At 45.1% G+C, this 18855-nt stretch overlaps 1 protein-coding gene across 4 annotated transcripts in view; it reads left to right on the forward strand.

Annotated features, from left to right (window-relative positions):
* ITPR1 (inositol 1,4,5-trisphosphate receptor type 1) overlaps positions 1 to 18855 on the forward strand; it is a gene marked incomplete at both ends in the record, with an annotated part of 144712 nt that overhangs the window by 8777 nt on the left and 117080 nt on the right. For all 4 annotated transcript variants that reach the window (XM_079540213.1, XM_079540216.1, XM_079540214.1 and 1 more), the window contains one exon: positions 2320 to 2390. In XM_079540213.1, the coding sequence (XP_079396339.1) occupies positions 2320 to 2390 (71 nt within the window). The remainder of the gene's footprint in view (positions 1 to 2319; positions 2391 to 18855) is intronic.

Raw genomic sequence — 18855 nt, forward strand, 5'->3', positions numbered from 1 at the left:
GAATGTAGTAAGTAGGGTTGGTTGAATAGTATTTGGCAAATGTATTTGACAAATTTCCCAGGTACTCGTCAAATATGAGATGCACACTGCAGTATTCGATCGGCTGCGTAACTGGCCAAATACTATCTGCTGAAAACTGGCACAATGAACTGAGCAATACTGTACATTTGGCTTTTTTATTCCTAGTATTGAAGCAAGTTTGGCAGTAGATAATTCCAAAACAAGTAGAAAGTTGTTATGTTTAATCCTATACAGTGCATGATGAACATTATGCAGTGGCTGTGGCTTTGATGGCATTGCTGAGCAGATATTTTTCACCATGGGTAGTCCTTCTAGACATTACAGGCCCGAAGCACCTATTTGTTTTAGGCTTGATGAGATGTTCCGATGGCAGATTTGAAGATCCCTCAGCATTACAAGCATCCTCGTTGATTCGATTAGTACTGTTTTAAGGTAATGGCGTTATAGAATGGCCACACATCTTCTGAGCCTAATTTGAGCCAGAAATCCCGATTGCTATGTGAAACATGAAATGCATTATCATCTTAATAAGCCTTCATAATCAAATTAGCTTTGTCCCGTACTTAATTTAGTCTTTGTCCTGGAGAAAATTAAAGAACCAAAGAGAAGATTCAGTGTAATTGTGCTTTATACCATGTGGAGTTCTGACAGTCTTATGTCATAACGATGTGTAATGGCTTGTTCATGTGGCTAATGAAGGTTGAGAAACAGATACTGCTCTACATTCTAATGTCATTTTAGCCAAATAACTCTCTTTGAAGAGTGTTCCTATTTAATACTCCTATGACGTGACTGTTGTTTAATCAGGACTTTACTCTTGCTGTTTCCCAAACTCAGTGCTGTCATCACTATGATTGCTAGCGTATAAAATATCCTCTTCTGTGTTTTGTACCTTGTGAAGTTATTTTCTTAGTAATTTGGGAAGCTCCTCCTTACTTTCAATTGAATCTCAGGATGAGAGGGATATACACTGCACTGAGAGTAACTGTATGGGGGATTATCAGAGTAACCCATTTGACTTTCAATACCTTTTGGCCATTCGTTCTCTAGAAGCAGGTGTTTCAGTCAGCTCAGATATTAGTGCTGTCATTCTGGTTGGAGCACGTGCATGTTTGTAAAATACCGAATAGGGAGAAAATCCATGGGGAAAAAGCAACTTACTCTGAATGTTTGCATTTGCAAATCTTAGATGCATAGACCTGTCGAGTCCACTTAGTCTCTCTGACCTCTTAATTCTTATGCACTTCTTGACTTTCCGTAACTGTTGTCTCCAGATGCTCCTGCATGTAACCGGCCTCTGCAAGGAACAACTCTCATATTCTAGATCTCAGTCTCTCAAGTTGATCCTGCATGAGAATGGACCTCTCAAACCTCTAAGACCTCTGAGTTTTATGTTCTACATCTGTGTAGAAAGCCTCTTTGACAGATTGGTTTTAAGGGGCCAAATTGTATAACTGAACATCAAATCAGAAACAACAGAGTATTTGGTTCCAGTTGCATTCCTCGCAATTTGGAAATATTGTCTGATAATGGAGCAGCTTCACGTTGACACAGCATGCTAGGAGCAGAGCAGAGATGACAAGTACATCTTAAATGTTTAATGTACTCTGTGGGCTTTGCATTGAGCCTCCAGGTTTTTGGGTGTTTATTTTGTTGCCAGTGTGTGTTCACAGGAGAAGCTCTGTGCTGGCATTTCCTATTAAAATCTCTTGGGTTCACTTATCCAATTCACTTCCTTTCTGCTAAAAGGAGGTTAGTTTGCCCTCCTGACTTTGCTAGTGTTTATGACTGGGAAGCAGGAGGGTGTATTTATGCCTTCTTATCTCCTGAGGGTCAATTTTTACTGTGGCAGTTGATGCTTCTACCTTTCTTGATACTGAAGGAGAGCCGTGTAATCAGTGTCCAGTTCACCCGGTCACATTGTCCTGTTCTGTCTTTTAATGCAAACACAATTACACCATTATTCAAATCTGTCCAAGAGGCAATAATTGTTTTAAGGCTGTTTATCACTCAACTAGAATATGGGCTGTTCTGTCTGCACCTCAAAAGGGGACAGAAAGCAGATGCAGTTTACAGGAGCAATTACTTACTTATTGTCCCACCTATCTAGAAGCATAGCTCTGGGCAACAGTAGAAATTAGCTGCATGCTTCTTAGAGAGATTTGGCATTTGGGCAATGTCTTCTGCTGAAGTGGCCACTCGGATATTTATTGTGGATAAACCACTTTGGTTTTGCTAGCGAGGATGTAAGCTATTGCAGAGGAAAAGAATCTTACTTGATTTCTCATTTCTTTGCAGCCTTGTGGATGACCGGTGTGTTGTACAGCCAGAAGCAGGTGACCTTAATAACCCACCCAAAAAGTTCAGAGGTGAGTTTGCTAGGCTGTTTGTTACCATCCAGGTGGAAGAAGTCCTTCATTTTGTGCAAACTGTTCTGAAGCACCTCCCTCTCTATGGAATATTTTAGCATTGCAGTCTTCCACAAAGGGCAACTCATAGGGGGGGTGGAAAAAGTGCGTGTGTGAATGTCTGTGAATTGAATTGAGTTGTTGGACATGAAGGCTCTGTGAGGGGTGGCTGCAAATGGGGTCTGGCTTTCACATCTGTCCTACCAGAATGTCCCTGTAAGTTTCAGTTCTCTTTCCAGAGAGTAATTTGGACGCCAATGATTCAGGTATTGAAGAGGCAACCTGGAGAAACTTAAAAAGTCAGTGTTAAACTCTCCAGAACAAGGGTGATGATATTACATTATCTAGAGCACTAACTAGGCAATCAAATCAAGAATCAAATCCAGATCTGACTGAAATGGCTGGGCGTAGAAGAGATTGGGGACAAGGTGGGGGATGGAAGAGAAAGGGAAGGGGTGGAGAGAGAGAAAAGCAATTATTTCTAGCATGGTTTAGGAACTGCAAGTACAAAGAAACATTTGTTTGGCATAAAATGTTGTTGGACGTTGTAAAAGTTCTCATGTTACTTGTAATTTATACATTGAGAAAGAATGGTATGAACCTTTTCCAACCTTTGTAGTCACTTCACTAAAGCTTTTGTGGGGAAGTTTATGCTTAATGGTAAATGGCAACAGAAGTCATAAAATTTTAGCAGGAATTTCAGTTGTTTATATGTGTGCTTTGTAAGCGTGGCTCAAGATAAAAACGCTTTCTGCACTAATATATTTGGGAGAAATGATGATGAAATTTATCTCACCATCTTCAACGCAAGTGGAAAATGTCCCTTTTTAATGTTGAAGCAGAGGCACTCAGACACGTGTGGGGGTGTTGTCTGTGACACAGTCAGGAACTACAGCCCTGTCTCTTCAGTCCACGTGTTTTAAGAGCACCTTCCAAAAATACCTTCCTTGCAAACAAAGCACAGCCTTCCCTAAGGTATTTGTCTGAACAGCATCACTTACTTTGGGGATATAAAGCAACAATGGGCATCTGGTGGAAGCCATTCAGCAATCCCAGAATTTTGTTCCCGCATACTTCAGGTTCAGACTTGCTTTGCTTCAGGAAGGCTGGAGGAGGGGTGGGACCTTGGTGTGAGCTGAAATTGGTGTGAAGTGCTGGGAGCAGTCACTGAGGAATAACTTCTGGAGATCTTGTTAGTGCAGGGCCAAAGTGAATCGAATGGCGGTGACTGCCATTATGGCTTTGGAAAGGCACAGTACTGGAAAAATGCTCTGTGCCGTAACCTGGCTTCTGGTGCCATGAGATCCTCCTTGCAATGAGCTGTGCTTGAAGTTCACTGTGTTTGTGTGTTAGTAAGTCACTCCCTGCAGAATGCTGACTTTGTGTTGGGCTGAGAACACGAGGGAAGCCCAGAGTGCTTGTGGAGCGGCAGCGCGGCTGGAGCTGGGAGCGATGGGAGCCCGTCAGCCTGCTTCAGGGAACCAGGGGTGTCCTGAGGACACCAGGGCTGCTTTCATTGGCAGAGCTGTGGTAAAAATAGGTGGAGAGATTTGTCTGCTGGTGGTGTGGAGCACGGGAAGGGAGAGAGTGCTGGAGGCTGTGAGGAGGGATGGAGCTCAGGTCAGCTTCGGGGTGCAGAGTAAGAGCCTAACGGGAGGAAAAAGAAGGGCAGAAAGAAATAGAGGATGTGTTAGATGGGAAAACCTGAAGTACCAAGCTGGAAAGCAGCAATAGGCCTTAAAACTCCAAAGTTATTAGTTCAACACACTGAAGTTGCGATGATGGTTTACCAGCAGTTATTGCACATATTAAATGCTATTATGTCTTCTGTCCTCAGAATATTACAGGAATGCTTGGAGGTGTGCGAGCTCATTTTTCTCTCTTCCTTTTCCCACCCCCCCCAGATGCAGACAGCACCCAGAGTGGTTTGAGGTTGAGTGGTGATTACGGTCTGTGAGATTTCGTTTTCTTTTCTCTGGCTTTCAGGACCACTTTAAATGATGCTGTGGTTTGGTTTGTTTGTGTTTGTTTGAGTTTGGTTTTCTTTTTTTTTTTTTTTTTTTTTTTTTTTAACAGTCCAGTGCATGTCTGTCCCTTCGTGTCTTCAGCTTCAACGAATTCCATTAAAAACCCCTAAAATTCCTTGCGAATGATAGGACTCAAGAATTGCATTCACTAGTGTTTCTTTTTTAAAATGTTGATATGAAAATTCATGGGGAAGTAAATGGCTTGTCTGAATGCACTGTGTGCAGATGAGATTCCTGGAAGAAATCCTAGTTGTGGAAGTCTCCAAAAAAAGTAAGTGTGGCAATTCCTTAGTTATCTGCACTGCTTTGAACAAAAAAAGGCATTTTGCTATTTTATACAGCTGGAATTGATGCTCAGTCTGCTGCCTGTGAGTATGACTGTGCATCCAAGCAGTGACTGTAAATGAACATGCCTGGGATATGCATGGATTTATGTGGAAAGTATGAACTAGAGCTGACCCTCCAGACAGGTTAAAAGCAGCACAGTATTTCATTAGGAATGATTTGTGCTTAAATGCACAGAGACAGATTGCTGCTTTGTAAATGAAACGGGTCAGACCTGGCGCAGTGGCAAAGCAGAAGCAGAGGCCGGGGCTGCAGCTGCTGGATCTGCTGTGTTTGCTTGGATGTACTTTCACAGAGGCTTCGCTTGTGTTCATTTTGGATGGGAGCGTAGCAGTGTGCTAAGCCCAGCGTGTTTGCTTGGTGTGGGACACTGGTGCTGCAGTGAGGCAGCCCGTCTGCCAGCAGCTTGTGGCAGCTCTGTGTTTGGGACATGCAGGCTGCTGGGCCCTGCAGGGCTGCAGGAAGCAGGCATTGATGGGTTAACTCCTCCAGCAGCCACCTCCTTCCAGAGCGCTGTTTTAGTAGTTGCTGGGCAACACGCTTTTTTTGGCAAGATGTTCAAGGAATGAACCCATATCTCTTAGACTTAAAATACCCTCATGGAGAAGCAGAAGATGAGCGATTCAGATTCTGTTTGTTCTTTTGATCCTAATCCATACTGTGTGCTCTTTATGAGTGCTGCTGTCAGGAAGCAGTTGCCCTGCTTGTCTGGCACTGCCACGGCCCTGCTGGGGTCAAGGGCTTCAAACTGCAAGTTCACCTTCGGCACAGGCATGGCCTGGGCTCTGCAGAGGGGCTTTAACACAGAAATTTGATGTATATATGTGCACATCCCAATTCTTTTGATGGATTTCTCTTAAATTTGCACTGTGCTTGGCACTGGTTGAAGTCAGCGCCCCTCCATCACAGAAATGTTTGAGGGCTGTTTTGTTCTTAGCTTTGCCATTAGTGGTGTGAAGGAGAGCATGGAATTTATGCAGTGCTGATACAGGCAGTGGGGTTGGAGGATTTATGTGTGTACTTCCTTATTTACCCCTGTTCAACTGATGCAGACTGGTGTGCAGCTCAGCATTAGAACTGAGGCTGAGGGAATTGGCAGTTAGAGGGTTGCGTGCTCAGCTTTCCCAAACACTTTAGAATGTGAAATAATCGAAATAAACACCCAGACTCCTCTGCTCTTAGCATAGCAAAAACATTAGCAGTGCATGAAAGCGCACTTGTTAGGTGGTAAGATAGGTCAGCTCTGTCCCTGTACTCATCAGAATAGTTTTCAGCAGTGTAAGCCCCTAGGTGTTGTGTGTTTGGCTTCAGATAAGCGTGCAGCCTGAAATCCTTGCTCCCCACGTACCTGTGCATGTTGTCCTATGTCTAGTCTGCTGAAAGCCATTATATCAGCTCAGATTGCTTTTTAAACTTCGATGTAGAATAATCTGAAGTGGGTGACTTGTGTGTGCACTGCCTGAGTTGGGGTGGGTGCTCTGCAGAGTGGAGCAGGTTCCAGGGCTGACCGTGAGACAAGAAACGTGCTGGGCATGGCTGCGTGGCCAGGCTCAGCTGTCTTTTTCTCCTGGAATAGAGACTTGTAATGCTGGTGAAATGTGTGGGTATATTAACTAAAAGACGTTTTTTAAAATGCTTGAACTCATGTCTAAATGGGGCCTTTTCACTTTGATAACAGAGAACAGATAACAGATGCAATTGCAAAATTCCTTTTTCGTTCCAGGCAGAATGTTTGGAAGTGCCTGAGTGCTGAGTTGAAAGCTTAGCGTGGTTGCCTGGAAGAGCTCTGTGCAGGGTGCAGTGGAGTTGTGACTCCTCTGTTCTGTGCTGTCCGAGTCAGACTACAATGCACGTGCTGAGTACCAAAACTGAACACCAAGTGGGACAGCAGCACTGAGCACCTGCTTATCTGACTTCTCTGTTTTCCCCAAGAGGCAAATGTCATGCAAAGAAGAACTGATGCTAAGGACACTGATGAGATGTAGTGGAAACTCAAAAGAAACTTCAAGGTTAGAGTGATGGATGAGGGAAAGAAGGAAAGTAGAGTCTAGTATTGTGCCTATAACATCTTTAAGACTGAAGTATTGGTCACTTATTGCTGGAAGAATATATCTTGCAGAAGGATACTGTTAAATATCTGCAATACGTTTTCATGGGCTTGATGAGGAATCCTTTAGTATGAGTTGAAGTATTTATATAACTGTACCAGAAAACTGCCAACTGTGAGTACGCCTTTGAATTTGATGCCCTTTATCTGATCAAGAAATCCTGAGCGCTGCCTCTAAAATGTGAGTTTTTAGCCCACTGCATCCTACATACAAGCAGATGTTATAGGCAATTGTCACAGTGGCATTTAGAGCTTTCAAAAAACTGGAAAGACAGAAATGTTGTGTTTTTGCACACAGTAATGTGCTTTGTACCTGCTGAAGCTTGAAAGGTTCTGAGAAGGAATCCAAGCTGAGAGCTGCTGCAGCGCATGCAGGAGCACACCCAACATCCTCCCACCCTTCCCAGGCAGGAGGCAGGCAAGGTGCAGTGCTTTCCTGAACACCTCATTCCCAAACATCTGCTGTATCCTATTGCTGGGATACCAAGGCCGTAGTGGAGGCAAGGTCTGTGTGGTACGGCTTACAAGAGAGTCTTCTTAATTTGGCACAAGAAAAGAGCTGCAGGCACTGAACAGGAAGAGGAGATGGGGCTGCTCGGCTTCTGAGGCACACACTGAGCACTGGCTGAGCTGAGTTTGCGTGCTGGTCTGTGCTTGGTGTGCTGTGGTTAAGCAGCTGTCTGCCAGCTTCTGGGGTGAGCGCTTTCATCTTAGCTGTTTTGCATCTAGATGAAGGCAGAGCGAAGCCCCTTTGAAATATAAAGTGGCCATTAATATGGTTAACTGGAGTGGTGTGTGCATGGCACAGTCTGTTGGCTCAGGTACTGCGAAAGAACAGGGAGAGTTGGACTGTGAGGTTTTAGGACCCGTGTGCTTCGTTTGCCCGTCTAAAAAATGTGGGTATGGGTTCTTTGCTGCTGAAGCAGTAGATGGGGGAACCAGGCAGGGCAGTGACCACGTACTGAAAATGAGAAATAAGCAGAGTTCTGGTTCGAATGCTCATTCTTTCTCAACTGCTTTCACAGGTCAGAGCTTTTTCCCTCATGGAAAGTTCAACCTATTTCAGGTAGGATCAAGGGAGGGATTGCCAAAAAGCAGTGCTTAGCTATTAAGTAGAACAGTGCTGTTAATAAACCTAGCCCCAACCTTGTAGACAAAAGAATACTGTGGCTTTGTTGCCATAGTTTCAGTGCAAAATCTGACCTTAGCTACAATAACATTCGGTTAGAAAGAACTAGCTAATCAGTTTTCTAAAATTAGTGTGTTCCCTAGTACATAAGCCAGTATGAACAGGATATTTAATGAAATATTATACTTAGTCACAAGAGCCCAAGGGAGTGAAATGCCTTAATGAATTGTGGGGGTGGGGTGACATTGGTACATATCTTTTAATATAACAAAGTTATTAAAATTTGTGGCTTGCTTAAAATTTAGGGTATTTCAACAGTTGTGTTCCATGTACTTTACTCTGTTTCTTCTGAAAGCTTTTGCTCTGTTCTGTAAGCTGTGAAGACTGAGATGCTAGTGGCCTTCATCAATACTGAGAACCCATGTGCTGCTGCCAGAGGACCTTCAGGGAAACTGCAGATTTACTGCCAGCACTTCTGGCTGGGAGAACCTGAGTGCTGTAGAGGTGGAGGGGTCTTACACAGAAAGGTGCAAATACTAAAGCAGGTGGGTAGAGTCATCAGTGAGAGGTTTGTGAGGAAAGAACTGTGTATGTACTGGAAGAGAAACAGGTGTTAGGGATTAGACCAGCCCTTCCCCAGTTGGCTAGAGTGAAGTTTTGTTACGTGTAAGTTGTTGGGTTTTTTGGGGGGTATAAATATGAAAAAAATGCAAATCTGGGGGAGATTAACCAAGCTGGTGGTATCTCTGCAGCTGTAAGTCTGGGAAGTAATGCTGGCAGTGCTTCAGTTTGTCTGAGAGCAGTCGGAATAAGAATGGTGAGGCCTTGGATGAGCACAGCAAGCCATAAAAATGGGCTGTAGTGAAAGCCAGACCTGGTCCGGGTGTCTGCAGCGAGCAGCCTGTGACACCTGCATCTTCCTCTGTTCCCATATTGCTGCTGGAGATTGAATGCTCCTTCATTTCCATTGCAGGATTTGGGTTCCTCTTTCAGGATGGTCTTGCCATTCAAACTTCTGCCTCTGTGTGCATCACCAGGTTAGAGCAGAAGCAGTGCCTGGAACTGTTTGGGGAAGCAGAGGCCTGCCCAGCTGTTGGGGAGCTGCTCTGGCCCTGCTGCACACAGGGATGCTGAGCACGTGAGCTAACTGCTGTCCCCTTATTGCGAAACTCAGAGCCTTTAGGCTGTCATGTCTCATGGGAATGTTTCAGATACTGGAATAGCCATTACAGATTGACTGATGCTAAATGCAGTGTTCCTGGAAAATTTTATTTTAATGAAATGTGTATTATTCGGTCCATGAGGAGATACTCGAGTTACAGTTAACTTTGTGCCTAATTTGTGAAAATACTTGCTGTTGAGTTCTCACATTGGCAACTACTGTGTTTTGATTATATAACTCACAGAAGTTCAGTGAAGACAGAATTCCTTGTATTTCAGGTGAGGGATCTTTCCGTGGCTCTCAGTCCAATACTTAGAGTAAGAAATCACCTCTGTGCTCCACAGCCAGCAGAGAAGCAGTGACACTGCTCAAAGCACTGCTGCAGGATTTGCTCCTGCTTTAGCTGGAACAGATTATCTCTGGTTCAGATTTTATTAAGGGTACAAAATGCTTTGCTATGCAAAAACAGTCTGGTAGCACTTAGACCTTGTATTCAGTGAATGTCAGCCCTTCTGCTTGTTGAAGTTAAAAATTATACAAGGGAAAAAATAAGCACAGGACTTGCAGGCATGAGGAAGTGAGAACTGGATGAGAGAGTAGCCATCCTGAAAAGGAAAAAATCTTGGCTGTATCCACAGAAATCCTTCCCCCTCCATAGCAGCACGTGGTCCCCAGCCAGCACCAGCTAACTTTAACCAGCCCAGGAAGGCAGGGTTTGGGAGGGACGGTGCCCCACAGCCTTTGGGACCGGGGTACGAGCAGAGTTGTTTGTGTTAGGGATTCCAGCCCATGACTGCTCCTTACGCTGTAAAGCTGGGGCTTGTTTTCTAAGAAACAAGAATAAATCTCAGTATTATTAGAATGTAATCAGTCTCTCTGTGCAAAGAGGAAATGTTTGCTTCCCTCCCCGCAGACTCTGCAGTGAATTGTTGGAGCCTGAACATGCTGGGATACTGAGTGTGTCCAGAGAGGACTGAGCTGGAGTTCTGGCTCACTTCAGGAAGCAGAAATGGTGGTACTGATTTGATGAATGCTCCATCAACCCTGTGTACAGGTTTGGATTAATCAGCACCAAAGGTTTCAGAGCAGGGCTGAAGAACGATGCGGTGAATTTATGGTGGCACGGATCGAGAAGAGTCTTGGCTGTCTGTGCTGAAGCCAAATTCCAGCGTTCTTCTGCTCCTTCCTGTAGATGCTCCTATCCAAGGCATTCAGCTACCTTTTGCTCTTCGTTCACATCGCAACTTCAGTACTGAGCAAAAGTTGTGTCTTGGAGCTTGTTGGCTTCTGTTTTTCAGAAACATACAGATTTAAAAGCAAGTGTGTTATTCCATACTTGTGTGATCACAACAGAGTGATGCTGGAAAGCCAATAGAACTTGTAGTACTGGACTGCAGGAGGAACTTGGTTACTGAGGTTTTCTGGGAAACAGGAGTTGTGCACCTTCACCTGGGGCTGCAGGAGCATCTGGCAGGGGCTGCAGGCACTGTGTGCTCATGGCCCAGCGCCACGCACCACATCCATCTTCCGTGCTTCAAGCAGCAGTGCCAGCACCCCGCAAGCTGATGTCTTAAGGACTGGAGGATAAAGTCTGAAGGCAATGCAGGCCTTAAAGATAACTCTTTATTGCTGCCGAATGCTAAAATAGGCAGAAAATTGATTCCCTCCTACTCCCTGTCAGGCAGATGGCCCTGGTCATAAAGAATGACAACAAGGAGAAGATCCTTCAAATATGATTTACAAGTTCTAATTTCAAATACGCTTTTTTTTTTCCCCCATATGCTATCAGTTGTGTTCTTAAAGGTTTTGTGTTGTGGGAATTTGGGATAAATAATCTATGGAGTGGTTGCTTCAGTGCTCGATTCCTCTTCAGTGAAAGTAGCAAATCAACCTCAGAAAGAGGAAGAACTGACAATTTCATCCCTATCCAATATTCCCTACTTCTTTGTGTGGTTACTGTAGATTACAGCATTAGTGCTGAAATATGAGACAACTTGACAAAAGATAATTCTGCATTTGGATCAGAATTTGTCTGCAGAGAGTCCTTCGGAATTTAACAGCTTATCCATCTTCTGTCTCCTTATAGGTAGTGCGTGTGAATGTATATTTATATAAGCATACATTAAGAAATACAAAAATGTAAGAGGAGGGTGTATGTATAGGGAATTCTGTATTCATGTAGAACCTTATATGAGCATCCACTAGGATTTCACATCAGCATCTTCTAACCTTGATATTATGGCTGGTGCGTAGTTTCTAATTTTTCTGGTGCAAAAATCAAAGGGTGATTTCATGTTTCATTGCTCTTAGCATTTAGCTGAAGTTGTGTTGAATGGTCAGCAGCTATCGCCATGGCTTTTTGGTCCTCCCGTTCCCAGTGCTCCCAAGCAGCTTTGAGGACCTCAGAGGCACATGGCTCTGAGAAAATGTTTCTATGATGGGAACAAGTGTGAGTAATTAGTGCTTTGTTTCTCTGAAATGTTTGATAGAGGGAAGCCCTCAGCTGTGTTACAGCTCCGCTCATTTCATTTGGTGTGGACGTGGCCTGAGCAGTGACTGCAGCAGTGAGGTGATGGTGGCAGTCAGTTTGGTGAGGGCTGTGGGGAAGATGCCCTCAGATGAGGCTGTGTGGTGGGGAGGCTGTTTGTGGGCAGGGAGACTCTCACGTAACTGTTGAAAAGAACATGATAACGTGTGAGGTTTTTCACTTTCTGAAATTCAAAGGGAAAAAGAAACAAACCAAAACTGTGGGGAAAGCTGTGAAAGTTCTTAGAGAAATAAGTCAGACAAAGCGATTCTTTTTTAGACATTTTCAGGAGAGGGGATTGCTGTTCTCACAAAGCACTTTCTTCCAGCTTGGTGTTACAGCTTTCACTATGGAAATATCTGTGCTATAGTGAGAATCGTTGTGATCCTTTGCTATGGTCAGTTGGGCTCCAAATGCTTTTGTCTGATAACAGGGAGAGGATTAAATGGAGCTGTCAACTGACCGTGCAAAACTAATTCCACCTCGCTGTGCCGTGCTTTCCCTTTAGGTGCCCCTGATGTATGCATTTCCTGCATTCTGTATTGTCCCCTTTCTGGGGACAGCAGGAAGTGCTGGATCTGCTTGTCTGCCCTGCATTGCTGAGTACAGTGAGCCTGCTCCTTGCTTTGATGGCCTGCTACTGCTGTAGCTGTAAAAGCACAGCGGCAAGAAATGGGAAGGGATTTGTTAATGGGGCGGTTTTGTTTTTGTCTTTTAAATAAAGAGCTGAACGCTAAACCTCAGATTAGTCCTGCAAATCCATTGCTGCAGACATTTGTGCTCACTGTGTGCCATCCCTGGCCTGCAGGAGTATCTCTGAGGCATAGATCCTGGTCACCAAGCAGTTAACTGCTCTGAAGAGCAATGCTGTGCTCGTGCAGAGTTTAAATTATGGCTAATACAGGATTAAAATTAAACATTGTGTTGGGAACTAGACATCAAAGTACTTGGGGGGGAAAAAAAAGTGGCAGGAAAATGAACTGCAGCCTTAGACTTAAAAACCCAGTAACTTTAAAAGACTAACTTTTATCCTTCAGTGATTTGAAGTGCCTGTCACTTAGAGTTCCTTCCCTCAAGTCGTAGTTAAAGGCTCATTTCAGAAAACCACAGTGACTCAGCTGCTCTGAATATCTCAGCTAGCATGTGGCTCTTGCTGGAAGCCCGAAGATTTTCTTCCACCTCCGAAGTTGATTTTTACTGGTGGATACATTATTGGAAGAATCTTTTGCACTATGCTAATTTTAAACATAATTTAAATATTTAGACTTTTAAAGAAGTATAAAGGCATGGTACTCTGGTATTGCTAAGTAGAAAGGAGGGCATTTATTTATAAATACTTACTGTTGTGCAAATACAAAGTTATGTTTATCTAGATTTTTTTTCCATCATTCCAAGTGACTGCTCCATAAACAGTGCTAGTATTTATTGCCATGTAATCCGGGATTATTCTGATCTCTGCTGAAGAATTGAAAACAAGTTTCTTGCACTTTTTTCTTCATCTCAGCTAGAAGAGATGAGCGGTGCTTTGACCTCCTGAGATCTGTGCCACACGGGGTCATCGGTGGACATCTCCGCATGGAGCTTGAATCGCACCTTGTTCTGGCTGTGAGCCTGGATAAATCCCCTGTGCATCTGTCCTGTGCGCCTCCCTCCAGCCCTGCACCTTGAGGACAGTGCCTGCGGTGTGCTGGGAGGTGGTGCTGCACAGCACTTGTGAAATTAGTTGTGTGTCCTGGTGAGAGATGTTTCCACGTGTGTTAAGGGGAAGATTTTATCAACCTGCAGATTGTATAGGAAGAAACTGTGTCCATCTACGCTTTGATGTGGTGGGGTTGCAGTATTTCTTTTCATCTTCGTGTAGTGGACAGAAGCCCAAGGGAGCTATGGATACGTGATGTTGGATGGATACTTGTAGTAATGAGAGACAGGAAGCTGTGTGATGAAACACACCTTCCATAAGAGACAGTGACCTACAGGGTGGCTTCTTCAGTAGTCTGCATCAGGCACTATCCTGTGTGGGTTTCAGTGCTTTACAGGCCTGGGCAAGCAGCTTTCAGGCTGGGCTTGGTGCATTCATGTGCAGTTAGTCCAATCCCAATTAAAATTTCAGCAACTGACTGAATTGCAGAAGGCGATGATTCCCGATTGCTAATAGTGTTCCAGTGCTCGATCTGAGGGCACAAATGATCCCTTTTTCTCTCTTTTTCCTTGTGGTACACAGAAGTGTTGCCATGGAGGAGAGCGGGGGGCGGCGTGGGCAGGAGCAGCTGCTTTGGGCCATGGAAGGCTGGGGGAGGAGAATGGGAAGAGCTGCACGAATCTGCTCCTGCAAACGGTCCTGAGAGCTCCGTGCTGCCAAGAGTTGGGTGCGATCGTCGGGGGAAGCTTTGAAGGCATGTAGGGATCTTTTGAAGAGCAAGTTGGAGTTCTCCATGGTGGTGGGCAGGGGAAAGAGATGGCAGAATCGATGTGTGGGCACTTCATGGCCCCCTGGGCTTGGTCGAGGTTGTCTTGGCATTGCTCTGCACCTCTGTATTGTTTGAAGAAATGCTGCTTTTCAGTGGTGCGGCTCTTAGAGTGTCTGCCTATAGATGCTTCTGCTGTTCTACAGTGCCAATATCACATGTCAAAAAGGAAGGTGTATCTGAAAGAAGGGCATAAACCTGATGTTGATCTGGGCATGGAGGCTGGAAGATCTGACACCAACAGCTGGGGAAGCATTTTTAGCGTGATTATGATACAAATAATACTTGAAAAAAAGTGATTGTAACAAAGGAAAGAGGGGTGAGGAGCCAGCAATGTTGAAAGATTTCAGTGCCATTTTTCTGAACTTTAAGTTTGTCACTGCTTTGTGGCTACTGATGGTGTCTGTGATCCAGGAGGGCTCCTTGCTGACTGCACTGATGCAGGCGTGGGATGTGCTCAGTTGGGGATACAGCTGGTGGTATTTAATAACTCTTCCCAGCCCATCCATCACTCTGAATCCAGCTTTCTTTGCCACTGATTGATGTATTGTCATTATGTCATAAGGCAGATAAAATATGGCTTAAAACACTGAAAAATAATGATTTGTGTAGAAGGAAAATGGATCTAGCATGAAGTAGCTTGAATAAATTGATCAAGTCAGATGCGTGTGGCCTCAATGTTAGGGCAGTCATTTGGTGCTTCCCTGGGCAGTGCCTGTGCATTGCTGTTGTGGTCTGTGGGCTTTGCGTAGATTCCGTCCCCAGAATCAACTAGGCTGGGAAAAAACATTTGGATCTAAAGTGTGTGCTTTGAATGCTAAGGAGAAGCTTTACCTGGGTCATAGCTTTAGCTAGGCAAGGATTATATCATCACTTTTTTCCACTCCCCTTCTTTAGCTAATAGTGTTGCTGTGAAGGCCTCCCAGCTGTGCCCAAGACACACTGATGTGCAGATTCACTCATCTCTTGGCAGCTGGCAGAAGAGGGGACTGAAATGAATGGATATGTTGATTCACGAAGGCTGCGGGAAGGCACCAATTAATAGGCTTTGAAACTCATTGACTGGTAAATATTGTGTTCTTGAGGCTAAATAGGCTTGGGAAGCAGGCTGTGCTGGGGCTGGGCGTGCAGATGGGTGCTCCTTGCCTGGTGTTGCTGTAGCACTGGTGTCACTGCTGCAGGGTCGGTGGGAGCCAGGCGTTAGCAGAGGGGAGTCCCTGGAGCACGGGGGAGAGGAGCACCTCTTGGGTTGGTGCAGCTCCTGCAGGGGAGTTGAAGAAGAAGTTGGGAGTTCTATTGCTTGCATGCTTTTGTGAAAGTGTCAGCATCATGCTGGGTTTGGGTTCAGCTGTGTCTCAAACGGTCCAGTCAAAAGAGGCAGAAGTTGTCGTGTAGCATTATGGCACCTAAATCCAAACTTCTAGCTCTGCTTAGCTGGACAAGGAGTTAAGGCAATGAACCTTAAACTTTCCCTTAAAGGGATGTTTTAGGTCCTCGTTTTCCTGCATTAAATTTCAGCTCAGTCTCTTTTGAAGTTGGAAAAAAGGACAGTGTTCTGCTCATCTTCGTCCAGCAGCACGAGGGCAGCTCTGTACAGCGGGGTGAGGCACGTGGCAGCCCCGCACTCACTGTGCAGGGAGGGCTTGGTTTTCTCTTGCCTGTCTCACTGCACCAAGTGCAGGGCGCTCCAGGTGACAGCAAGTGCCCCATCAGCACCTCTGTCCAGGCGTAATCAATAGGGAGTCTGTAGCTGGTTTGGGATGATGGCATTGCATTAAAAACCAAGGAAAAATCCTGTAAGAATGGAGCGTAGGCTCCCGCAGGCTGGGACAAATGCCTGTGAGCCTCTGCTGGCAGGCTGCGCTTCCGCTCCTGCTTTCTGAACATTTGTTCTTCCCATTTGCAATCCGGTCCAGTGCAACGGGCTGATTCGCCTTTCTGCTGTCCAGCTGTCTGACTTTAATACAACGTGGGTTTGCTGCTTTGGCTCAGAGCTTTCACTTGCCTTATTTGGTCAAGTAGTGCTGTTTGGCTGTTCCTGGAAGGGGCTGCTTTACTAGTTTAGGACTATTTTCCACTTTCATTTTTGATCTCTGAAGCTGTGGATTTTGTTCCAGCTGCAGCGCTGGCAAAGCTTAACTCTCTACACTAGCTGAATATTGTACGCTGTAGAAGTGCTCCAAGTGTTTTGTCCTGCACTGCAGCACACTGCTATGCTGCTGCAGGCAGTTTGGGCAGATGAAATAGATGGCTGCACTTGCACTTACACTATGCACAGCATAATCGTCAGCATAATCTGCTTTTTAAAACAGCAGTCGGTGTGCAATCTTCAGTGCTAAGGCTGTGCCATAGAGGGTTCATCCAGATTTTAATTAGCTGCATGATTTGTTGGTGTGCTGTGTGCTCTGTTCCTGAGCAGAGGAGTGGCAAACGTGAAGGAGAGAGCTGGGCAGATTGGGAGGCAGATTCAATAGGCTTCAGCAAGAGCATCTCTGGTCCCCTGCCAAAAGGAGGGTGACTGTTTAAAGTAGAGACAGGGAGTGGGCCTCAGTAAGTGAGGTGAAAGGCTCAGCCAAGCACAGGAACGGGAAGTGAGGAATAAAGCTTTTACACTGGGAAAATGGATGGAGACACTGGTGTTAAACCTTATGTGCGTGAGACTGGAGCTCAGCTCAGCAGCATGGCTGATCTGTTCAAATCCAGGATGTTGTTTCCTATAATTAAGACAGGTCTGGCTTCTTTCGTCGTTATTCCATTTTTACTTTGGTTTGCTAAGCCCTACACATAGTGCTGCTTAAGTCCATCCATCACCCATTTATTGGAAATTGGAACATCTGCGTGGCAGCACCTTATGGTACTGCTCTGTGCCATGCTGCTGGTAGGTTTGCTGCAAGCCTTACAGAGCAGAACACAACTTGGAAATTCATTCGATTATCGTGAAAAATGAAGAAATGTGTTCAAAAATATCACTGCAGTTCAGTGGGGGCATATGGCAAAGCACTGAGATGGCCAAATCCAGGGAGGGAGAGAATACAGGCACGTGCTGCAGTGCCCTGGGGAAGGGTCTAGGATTTTTAGGAATTGAGTTGGAACAGGAGGAGTCAATGTTGTGCTGTCATTAAAGTGCAGATACTGCTTTGGAATATATAAAAAGAACAGGTGCCAAAAGGCATAGTAAATTATTTTTTTCCCTATTTGACTTGTTGGCAGAGCCTCATGTGGAGCATGCTGTGTAATATTGCACCTTGTTCTTCAGGAAAGGTAGGAGCCAACAGAGTGCAATGGTCAGGAACAGGCTTGCATTTTGGCAGCTTTGGGCACAGCACCCAGCTGGGAGAGGGGATGTTCTGTTGGCTGTGTGTGCATGGAAAAAGAAAGAAGCAATGGCTTAAATTGTAAAAACAAACAGGTTAGGTACAGAAATAGTGGAGCACAGGGATAGATTGCTACAGGAGCTATGTCAGGAATGGAGCAGGCATGGCTGCTTCTGCCTTTGAGAAAAGGATGAGCTGAGTAAACTTTCCGAGGGTCTTTCAGCCCTGTGAAGTTGCAATGTGGGCAGTTGTGTGAAAGGCAGCAGGGCCACGACCTGGGGAGTGAGCAGGCAGGAACCAATGGCCCTTTCAGGCGAGGTGTCCCAAGCATGCTGTTACCACGTGAAGAATGGAAGCACTGAGTTCAGGTTTATTATTTCTTCAGTTCCTCTAAGCTGGACTTCAGTAATGTTATCGAGCATTTCTGTAGTGTCCCTCTAATGTGGGACATTACGTGAGCTTTTTGCCTAAGCCCAATGCGTTTGAAATGCATTAAAGGCTGAAAATCAAGTTACTGTATTGAACAGCTGAAAATTTTGCCTTTTGCCTTCTTGATGTGCGGTGGCTTTCTTACAGCATGCACACAGAATGTGTTTAAACAGAAGCAACTTGCATTGTGCTGTTCAGCCAGCTCTAATAGCCCAGCCATGTTCTTTCCATACTGTTCCTCACTGATGTGCTCAGATGGTGTTTGAAATTTGATCTACTCCTTGCTCTTCCCCTGCTCCATATCCAAGCCCTTTCCTGCCTCCTGCCCCCACTTCCTGGCCCATCCAGGGCTGCAACTCCATCCTGGAGCAGCAGGAACAAGTGAAGAAGCAAACATGGACATTATATCCAAAGGGGGAACAGTTGAAATAAAATGAAGTGCAGGCAGCAGATGCTTCTGGCAGAAAATGCTACAGACAGACGCTGAAAAGACCCAAAGGAAGAATGTCGCGGTGTTCACATTCTGACACTTGTGTTTTAGTGCCTCGCAGTGGGATTTATCGTGTAAACTATTAAAAAGGAAATAGAGGATGGCTTCCTGAGTTGAGAGTACAGCTCTCGAGGCTCTGACAAAGGTTGAAGCCAAGGTGCTTTATTTAAAAATGCTTCTGCAGTGCTTACGTATCTTAGTTTGCTGAATCCCCTTTGTATAAAGTATGACATATTTCTCCTTGCTGCATGTAGGGCTTAATTTTCAGTTCTGTGGGAGAGGGAAGGGACCATCCCTCAGACTTGCCTCTTGGTGAGCTTTGCCTCTTGGTGAGCTTTGCCTCTTGTCCAGGATTTCTTTTCATGCAGGACCAGAGGAGGAGATGAACTAAGAGGGTAAAAATGTTGGCTGAAACCACCGGCTTTCTTCAG

The sequence above is a fragment of the Tetrao urogallus genome (genome assembly GCF_951394365.1).
Source record: "Tetrao urogallus genome assembly, chromosome: 10".
In the NCBI taxonomy this organism is placed as follows: domain Eukaryota; kingdom Metazoa; phylum Chordata; class Aves; order Galliformes; family Phasianidae; genus Tetrao; species Tetrao urogallus.